The sequence below is a fragment of the Pyxicephalus adspersus genome, chromosome 12, assembly GCF_032062135.1.
Source record: "Pyxicephalus adspersus chromosome 12, UCB_Pads_2.0, whole genome shotgun sequence".
Classification (NCBI taxonomy): Eukaryota; Metazoa; Chordata; class Amphibia; order Anura; family Pyxicephalidae; genus Pyxicephalus; species Pyxicephalus adspersus.
In genome coordinates this window covers 1-9,865 of record NC_092869.1, presented here as the reverse complement: position 1 = coordinate 9,865, position 9,865 = coordinate 1, and the positions used below count along the sequence as shown (strand labels likewise).

General features: G+C 38.3%; 1 protein-coding gene across 1 annotated transcript in view; it reads right to left on the bottom strand.

Annotated features, from left to right (window-relative positions):
* Positions 1–4,480, bottom strand: part of ASPDH (aspartate dehydrogenase domain containing) — an 11,219-nt gene extending 6,739 nt beyond the window's left edge. Inside the window, exons 1-6 of the mRNA XM_072428050.1 lie at positions 4,452–4,480; positions 4,305–4,375; positions 2,402–2,546; positions 1,964–2,048; positions 1,405–1,554; positions 521–744 (exon numbers count right to left, since the gene is read on the bottom strand). Of these exons, the coding sequence (XP_072284151.1) occupies positions 521–744; positions 1,405–1,554; positions 1,964–2,048; positions 2,402–2,546; positions 4,305–4,356 (656 nt within the window). The 5' untranslated portion in view covers positions 4,357–4,375; positions 4,452–4,480. The remainder of the gene's footprint in view (positions 1–520; positions 745–1,404; positions 1,555–1,963; positions 2,049–2,401; positions 2,547–4,304; positions 4,376–4,451) is intronic.
* Positions 4,481–9,865: the final 5,385 nt, after the last annotated feature.

The window sequence follows — 9,865 nt, the reverse complement described above, 5'->3', positions numbered from 1 at the left end:
GGAGGGGCAGAGATAAAAACTATGGGGGGGGGGGGTAAATATCATCATTGTGGGAGGAGCAGAGACAAAAAGTTAAATCTTATTGTGGGAGGGGCAGAGCTAAAAATACTGGGGTGAATCCTATCATTATGGGAGGGGCAGAGACACAAAGTAAAGTATGTAGTATGTAAGTATACCTGTTTTTATTTCCAACCATTTTCAATTTGTACTGCAGCGTACTTTTATACAAAGGGTTCACTATTATCTAAATTTACTTTATTAGCACAAACCTGTTGTCTGTCTTGGTTATTAGTCTGATATCTTTTAAATAATAAATAAAGGTTGGGAACATTTCCTTTTTAGTTATTTGTGTCCCTGCCCCTCCCACAATGGTGGGATTTCCCCACACATACCCTTTTACATATTGTAGTCATTCTGCTGCCAGCAATAAAGAAAACTCCATTCAATTCTAAAGGACCTGACAGAGACTTTTCTTTTCCTTCCTGGAGTACTGGTATACAATATTCATTGAACTTCTCACCTGGGGTCAGCCATCAGTACCCCTATCACACGGTCAAACCCTAACGTGTGAGCAGCCATGCATGCAGCAGCCATTGTGTTCACGTTATTGGGGGCCATGGGGCACAAGTCACGCACTGGACCTTCATAGAGAATTGTCCGATCACGAACATCTTTTTTTTTCTGTTCTAGGTCACCCTTCAGCTTAAAACTATCTGGGTGTTTAGTCATAGTGATCTTGAGACCCTGTGAGAAATAAAAAAAGACAGAAATACAATGACCATTTCTGATATGTTTGTCTGCCATCTAACTACAACATGACATGCTCTCTACTTTCACCTTGTGCAAATGCAAGATTTTGTATTTTAGGTATTTTAAAAGTTTATTATCTGTGGATTTTGTGTATTTAAGTAGGTTTCAGGTATTATGGTTTCTGATACTGGTCAATGAAAGGCTCTGGTAACAAGCCATTTATTGGACTCCATATATGTTCATTGTCATCTCCTGATTTTAGTTTCTCAGATTGCAGTCAGTTTTAGGTATGTGACCAATTAAAGGGCAGAACCATAAAAAATAATTTAAGAAAATACTAGAAAATGTTTCACTTTTTTTTACAGTTTTTTCCTTAACCTCTGTCTAGCAACTGTAACACAGAATGTGTCAAGAGTGAAAGACTCAAAAGCAGCGAATATGATATTCACTAAACATTCACTAAAAGAGTGTATCTTTGTTGCATTTTTTTTAAGCAAAATATATTTATAAAACAATTTGCCAAAATATTGGTGTCCTGGAATGAGGAAATATTGGTCATGTCTACTCATGGTCCTTTAGGTGACTTGCTTCTCCTCTCCAAAAAGTTACATTTAGACATGGAGTTTGACAATTCCCATTTCACATATTTCTCACTTTAAGTGTTCCGTGGTCTGCCATTCTTTGGATATCTTCTCCTCCCCATAAAGCACCACTGGGGATATACAATGTGTGTCCACATGTCTTTGCTGTTTTCCTTAGTTTCTGTTCAATATGTGGATCTGATAACACAGCAGGGGATCCAATCTAGAGATATATGAAACACACAAGACTGGTGAATGGTGAACAGCATTGCGACAATATTTCTTCTGTATAATTTATATGCACTAAAGCCACCTACTGACCTTTTGAGTTAAACAATTTTCACACCAAAAATTGTAATTATCCAAATTTCTCCAAAGTTGTAAGCACAATGAACAGGAAATACCCTATTCCTTTGGCCTTGTGTGGTAGCATGTCCATCCCCATTGTGGGAAAGGCAGAGACACAAGCTACGGGAGACAAAAAATCACCATGGGGGGAGGTGTTAAATAGATAAACTAAGGTGTGGAAAGCACTTAATTGGAAACTTCGATGGTGGGTGACCAAAGCTGTTTACCCCCCCAACAAAAAAACAGTTTATGAATGGACAACAGGCCGTACCAATGCTATTTACCATCAAATTCGCTGCAGAGAGAAACTGTTCTCCATAATCCCTGGTTATATCTGGGTGTGCCACTTCCACAATCAGATCTGCTTTGCTAGAAAAAAAATTGCAGATACTATTAAAAAAATGTGATTTTTATCTGTTTTCACAGCAATCTCCATTAGAACTGGGCAAGGTGGTGCTTTTAGTCTACATACAACCCCTTTACTCCTTTCTTGTGTCTCTGGCACCTTGAGAATTTCAATTCCACATTTAATTTGTAAAAAGATTTGAAAATTGCACATGTCTGTTCATGATTCTAACATCCTCTTGATGTTTGATGAGGCTCACCAATGTGATGATCCCAGATGTGTAATTGTACCAGTATCTAAAAATTTCACTATTCATGCCTCAATAAATGTAATAAAATAATGATCAATAAACATTTCTTTCTTTAGTTTGTTTTACCGCGTCCTAAAGTCAGAGAGTTGGTGAAGTTGTAGCTGGGGTTCTATAATTCCATCCAACTTCTTCATTGTTCTGTTCCAAACAAAGGCCACTTCTAGATTGTACTTTTTTCCATCTTCTAGTATTTGCTGAACCAAGTAAAGGCCTGTAAATATGATACAGCAGAAGAGAACCTAGCTAGTTATGATTTGTATATGTAAAGAATAATACATAGCACAAACAGCCATACATTTGTCACACGTTTTCCAGTTTCCCAGAAAATGGGATTTTGCACATTGCATTACACTATCCTAGTGCTTGGCCCCAAACAAGCCAGAAGCTAGGCTTTAGATGGCCAATTATTAAATAGACTGGCAGTGTAGTAAAACATTTGATTCCTGGATTTCTTTTTACAAATTTACTTCTAATACTGGGTGCACTCAAAATACTGATGTGAAACAGAGGACAGTTGAAGCAGGCTCCATCTTACTATTGGGAAGGTGGTAGTGAGGGAGGGGGGATAGGGTTGCATCATTTATCAAACTAGTTTGTTTTGTTCCTAAACTGGAGCCTAAAGCTACGTACACACGTCCAATGGTTCTCGCCCGATAATCAGCTCAGGGCCTAAATCGGACAAGAATCTGATGTGTGTACAGCGCCCATCGTCCGAACGACCGTCCTGGTGGATCCACGGACGATGGGCGACAAATGATCCTAATGGAAGGAGGGGAGCGCGCAGCAGGGTGCCGCTCCTTTGTTCTGACCTCCCCCCATAGAGCAAAATGGTGCTGTATGTACGGCACTCGTTCATGCATCATGCAGTCCTTAGTCGTTGGAATGGATTGTGAAAGATCCTTTCCAACGACAATAATTGCAAGTGTGTATGCAGCTTAAGCTATAGGACTCTGTAAACAGAAAAGATAAGGACAGACTAAAGAACATGTGGCCAAGGGTCTAGAGCACAATGTATATGAAAGATGAAATCTTCCAGCATTCCCTGCTCTCTGTGCATTTCACTAAGTTACCGCCAGTCATCTTAAGACATGAATACTAAGTATATCTATAAACAATTTGCATACTTATTTTGTCTAAGGAAACCATTGTTTGTTCTTTGAAAATTGTGATGGCAGAATATATTTTATTGTATTTTAAAGCCATTAGGTAGACATAGACAAATATTCTGTGACATTCTCTCCATTCTTACACAAGTGTTGATTCTCTGCAAAGGATTGTGTCCTGTAAAGTGCTTTACCAAAGCTTCAAGGGAAGGAAGTATGCTATGTATACTATATGGCCCGGCGGGAAGGCATTATTATTAGTGAAGGCAATGGTTGTGTCCAGTTACCATGGTACACAGCAGGGGCACTCCTATTGGTTGGAGGTGTAGCAACCATACATATTCTCCACCAGCTGACCCATGCAGTAGGCATACCTGTATTGTCTTTACTTGTGGCTTTGTCCCTAGCTGTAGTTGCATTAACAAATTATAATACAAAGGGAAAGCACAAAATTTACACCTTGTAGGTCACTTTTCAGTACAGTTGTCTATATCTTCTTTATACCCTTCATGCACATTAAAGTACTTTCACCCAGTTTCTATTCATCTTTCCATTGGATTCACCCATATCAATTTGCAGAAAAACAAACAAGAAATGTTGTTCTTTACTTTGCAAGATATGTATAAATATACAACCAAACCTTTGAAATTATCAGGCGTCAAAGCCAAATGCTTGTTTTCTAATTATCAGTAACTCCAGTGCCAGCTTTCCAAAATAGCAATAGAGAATCAACCCCCTCAGTGTTTTATGTGCAGATTATTTTTAAGCACAAAAATGTCTAAGGCAAAACTATAAAGCAAAGGGTGCTAATCCATTCTAAAAAACAATTCAATGCACTTGAACATACTAAATCAAGTTTCACTTACCTACATGGCCAAAACCAACAATCCCAATTCGCCTCTTGACTGCTTTAGACATTTCTTCTGGGGTTTGATTGCTGGAAAGAAAGATTTTTTTTTACATTTTAGATGACGCAAAGAAACTCATATTAGATACCTATTTGTCCCGCTTACCTTCTTCCACAGTCTCTTTGTGTGAAATAAGTGATATTTAGATCAGGACTTTGTACTTTCAATGAACTATGGGAAGGTTTATCTGGACATGGTTAATTATTACCATTTTTGGCATCTCTGTAACTCAAAAGCCAAAAGGTGTTTGTAACATCCTGATGATAGCAAAATGTTACTTTTACATTGTTTGTGTGCCCAGTAAGTTTTCTAATAAACTCCTTCATATACGATATAAACATCAGAGCTGAACAAATATAAAGAGTAAATCTGCACAAACCATTTAGGTTAACCCTAACCATAATCTATATGATTTCAACCCCTTTAAATGCCATAGAAAGCCATGTGTGTTCTGAAATAAAAACCTGTGTATTTGTTTCCTGACTGGAAGTGTTAAGAAAGTGGGTCTCCTCCAAGCCTATAATTTGCAATAGGTGTTATTCTGTGTTTTATGTATTGTTGCCTTATTTCCTTAAACAAGAGAAAATAGCTATATACTCTACAGCAAATTGAAAGGAATAATTCATTTATAAGAATCATTAATAAAGCTCAAAATGTTTATTTATTCTGTCAGTTTTGTACAGTCCTGAAACCATGTCATCCCACCCAACCTTGACCAGGGTAGGTCGGACCTTCAAGCCCATCCTTCACCACCACCATCGGCTGCACACTGGAGACAGTACATAGGTTTTAAACTGACCCGCAGATAGTTTTATTAAAAGGTTGCATAAGTAAAAAAACAAACAAAATTAGTTCTTAGCCAGTCAGGCACTATCTATACAGCAGGCAGATTCCTCTCTACCAGTTGGTGGCTTACCCAGCCAACTCAACACAAAGTTCCAGCAACCTTTACTCACATTTGTTACAACAATGGCTCTCACAGGCAGCTTCCCTGTGCCCCCGGTCAGAGAGATCTTCTTTCTTCTCCTTCCCGTTTTACCTGCTGCTCACAGCTGTGCAGTAATTAACCTCCTGGGAGGTAACCCCATGTGTGATTCGGGGTAGCAAAAAGATGCTGCAAGCGGATTGTTCCCATGGAAACAATTGTAAATAAAGCTCTCACCTGATCCGCCGGTGTCCCGCGTCGTCCTTCGCTTCTTCTTTTTTCCTCTGCACCCGATGAGTCACCGTGGAGTTCCTGGTGATGTTGGTGCGTGCAGACATTCCGTTCCTTCATTATTTTGCAGTATATTATAATACTATAAATTTAAAATATTTATTTTTTTAAAAAAATTATATTTATTTAATTTATTATTTTAACATGATTTTGTGTTTCAAACTTTATTATACTCTTACTATTACATTATACTGTAAAATAAATTTTCATGAAAAACAATGTACCGCTTTTAGACATAAATCCAGACAGACATGAACAGCCTAGTAGGTTAAAGGCCAGTCAAAACCAAAGTCTGGCCTGGATCAGAACACTTCTGAGTGACATGCAAACTCGGGTCCGGAATCCCAGCAGACCTATTGCTGGTTAATCTCTCCCATAGGAGAGGAAACGTGGAGAAATATACCTTCCATCAAAGATGACTCCTTTTGCCATGTCAACATATAAGAGTGGAAAGTCCAGTTTAGGCCACCTCTCTCACAGATGTTAATCAATACCCTAAATCAACGTTTGCCAACCTTTCTGATCTCATGGATCACTAAATTCATCATTTTAAATCCCGCGGACCAATAATATGAATTTTTTTAAGCTAAATCCATTTGTAAAATAATAATTTTCCTAATGGTTCCTGATGAGGACTGTGGAGGCTCGGATTCGTTGATCAGCTCACAGTTAGGTGAAGTCTTACTCTTGTTACTATTATCATTAGCTGCATTATCTTTGCCATTACTAAAGAATTGATAAATATTTGTTGGCATTTTCTCACTCATTATGTGTTTATTTCATTCTAAGACTAAACAAGAAATGATAGTTATCAAACTATTTGATGCCAATAAATATACCAGTTATAGAAAATCAGATGAGAATCGGTATTGGCTGAGCGGGGTGACTGTTGTAATGGTGGGAACAATACTGAAGCGTACGGCTCGGCAATGGTTGCCTCATACAACTTAATACTACACTGACGTCACGGTGCGCCTCACTTGTTTTTCAGTCTCTAGTACAGTTCATGAAGTGCAATATAAAGGCAAAAAAGGTGATTCAGAATACAAGCCTGTACTTCAATATTATTTTTGTTTTATTATTTTTTCCAAATTTTTCTGTGGATGACCAAAATTTTCTTGTGGTCCACGGACATTGCATTGCTGCCCTAAAACACCCTAATCATCATGATGTATATTCAATATTTATCCTATAAATCCTCCATTCATTACTCTTAAACATTAAGACAATTTACATTGACCAGCATAGCACCAGAAATGTTACTAGAAGTACAGTAGTAACACCCAATAGAAGCTATAGAGAAAAAAAATGTGCATTACGCCCTCTTGTGTTTGGAAACATGAACTGTTAGAAAAGAAGAAGACATATGTAGACAGAGATCACTCCGCCTGAATATAGTCCCGGCTTCACGTGAGGGAAAAAGCTGCCCAGGAGCGTGAGCGCGGGTAAGTGACGTACATGTAGGGGTAGAATCGCAATGATGACTAAATTATAGCAGTGTGAATGATATTTTTACCCAAATGTGGATAAATATTATTTTGACTCAAACGTGGAGATGTTTTTGTTGTTTAGAACCAAACGTATGGGATAAGCTACTATTCTGACAGGGATTTGGGTTATTATTAATATTTTGACAGTGATTTGGGGTATTATAATTATTGTGGCAGAAATGTGGGGGTATTATTACGATTCTGACAGGGATTTGGGGTATTATGACTATTCTGACAGGAATTTCGGGGTATTAATTAAATTCTGATAGGGATTTAAGGTATTGTACCTTTTGTGACAGAAATGTGGGGGGATTTTTATTATTTTGACAGAAATGTGGGGTTATTATGACTATTGTGACTGGAAAGTGGGGTTATTATGACTATTGTGACAGGAATGTTTGTGGTATTAATAATATTCTGACAGGTGTTTGTGACAGAAATGTGGGGGTTTTGTGACAGAAATGTGGGGGTATTATGACTATGACAGGGATTTGGGGTATGATTACTAATTATGAAAGGGATTTGGGATATTATAACTATTGTCACAGCAATGTGGGGGTAATATTAGTATTCTGACAGAAATGTGGAGGTAATATTTGTATTCTGATAGAAATGTGGGGTATTATTACTATTCTGACAGGGAGTTGGGATAATGTTACTATTGTGACAGAAATGTGCAATTAGTATTCTGAAAAGAAATGTGGGGTAATATTAGTATTCTGACAGGGGGTATTATTAGTATTGTGACAGAATTGCGGGGAGTAATATTAGTATTCCAACAGAATCGTTGGGGTTTTATTACTTTTATGACAGGGATTTGGGGGTATTACTGTTGTTAATTAAATGTGGGGGTATTATGACTATTCTGACAGGGATTCGGAGGTGTTATGATGATTATGAGGGTGATTTGGGGGTATTATGATAATTCTGTCAGGAATTGGGGTATTATTACTATTCTGACAGGGATTCGGAGGTGTTATGATGATTATGAGGGTGATTTGGGGGTATTATGATGATTTAGTCAGATTCGGAGGTGTTATGATGATTATGAGGGTGATTTGGGGGTATTATGATGATTTAGTCAGGAATTGGGGTATTATTACTATTCTGACAGGGATTTGGGGTATTCTGACAATTCAGTCAGGAATTGGGGGTATTATTACTATTCTGACAGGGGGTATTATTATTATTGTGACAGAAATGTGGGGTAATATTACTATTCCGACAGAACTGTGGGGGTAATATTACTATTCTTACAGGGATTTGGGGGTATTACTATTGGTAAATAAATGTGGGGGTATTATGACTATTCTGACAGGGATTTGGGATATCATGACTATTCTGACAGGTATTTGGGGGTATTTTGACGATTATGACAGGGATTTTGGGGTTATTATGACGATTTTGTCAGGACATGGGGCTATTTGGGGGTATTATTATTTTTGTGATAGAAATGTGGGGGTATTACTACATTCGTGACAGAAATGTGGGGGTATTTTGACTTTTGTGACAGGGATTTAGGGGTAATATTACTGTTATTATTAGTGTTCTGACTGGAATTTGGGGGTAATATAACTATTCTGACAGGGATTTGGGGGGTATGATTACTAATTGTGAAAAGGATTTGGGACAATATTTGACAGGGATTTGGGGGTATTATGATGAATATGACAGGAATTTGGGGGTATTATGATAATTCTGTCAGGAATTGGGGTATTATTACTCCTTGGACAGGGATTTGGGGGTATTATGACAATTCTGTCAGGAATTGGGGGTATTACTATTCTGACAGGGAGTTAGGGGTATTATTAGTATTGTGACAGAAACGTGGGGTAATATTCCTATTCCAACAGAGTTTTGGGGGTATTATTACTATTCTGACAGGGATTTGGGGGTATTATGACAGGGATTTTGGGGTATTATGATGATTCTGTCAGGAATTGGGGCTATTTGGGGGTATTAATATTGTTGTGATAGAAATGTGGGGGTATTACTACATTTGTGACAGAAATGTGGGGGTATTTTGACTTTTGTGACAGGTATTTATGGGTATTATTACTATTCTGACAAAGATTTGGGCTATAATTATTATTCTGACTGGGATTTGGGGGTAATATAACTATTCTGACTGGGATTTGGGGCTAATATAACTATTCTGACTAGAATTTGGGGGTAATATAACTATTCTGACAGGGATTTTGGGGTAATACTACTATTGTGACAGAAATGTGGAGGTATTATTAGTATTCTTACAGGGATTTAAGGGGTTTTAATAATATTCTGACAGGGATTTGGGGTGTTATGACTATTCTGTCAGGTATTTCATGTATTATTACTATTGCGACAGAAATGTGGGGGAATTTTGACTATTGTGACTGGATTTGGGATATTACTACAATTCTGACAGGGGTTTAGGGGTTAAATTACTATTGTGACAAAAATGCATGTGTATTAGTTTAGCGGGTTGGGGCTTTGGGTTTAGGGTTAGGTGGTTAGACGTAGGGTTAGGGGTTAGGGTCTGTGCATTAGGGATGGGTTTGGGGTGGGAGGTTAGGGGTTGGGGTTAGGGTAAGGGTTAGGGGGTTAGGGCTAGGGGGCTAGGGGGTTGGGGTTAGGGGTAGGGGGTTAGGTTAGGGGGTTAGGGTTTGGGTTAGGGTGAGGGTTTAGGGGGTTAGGGGGTTAGGGGTTTGGGTTTAGGGTTAGGGTGTTGGGGTTCTGGTAGGGTTAGGGGTTAAGGTTAGGGGTTTAGGGGTTAGGGGGTTAGGGTTAAAGGGTTAGGGTTACAGGGTTAGGGTTAGGGGTTGGGGTTAGGG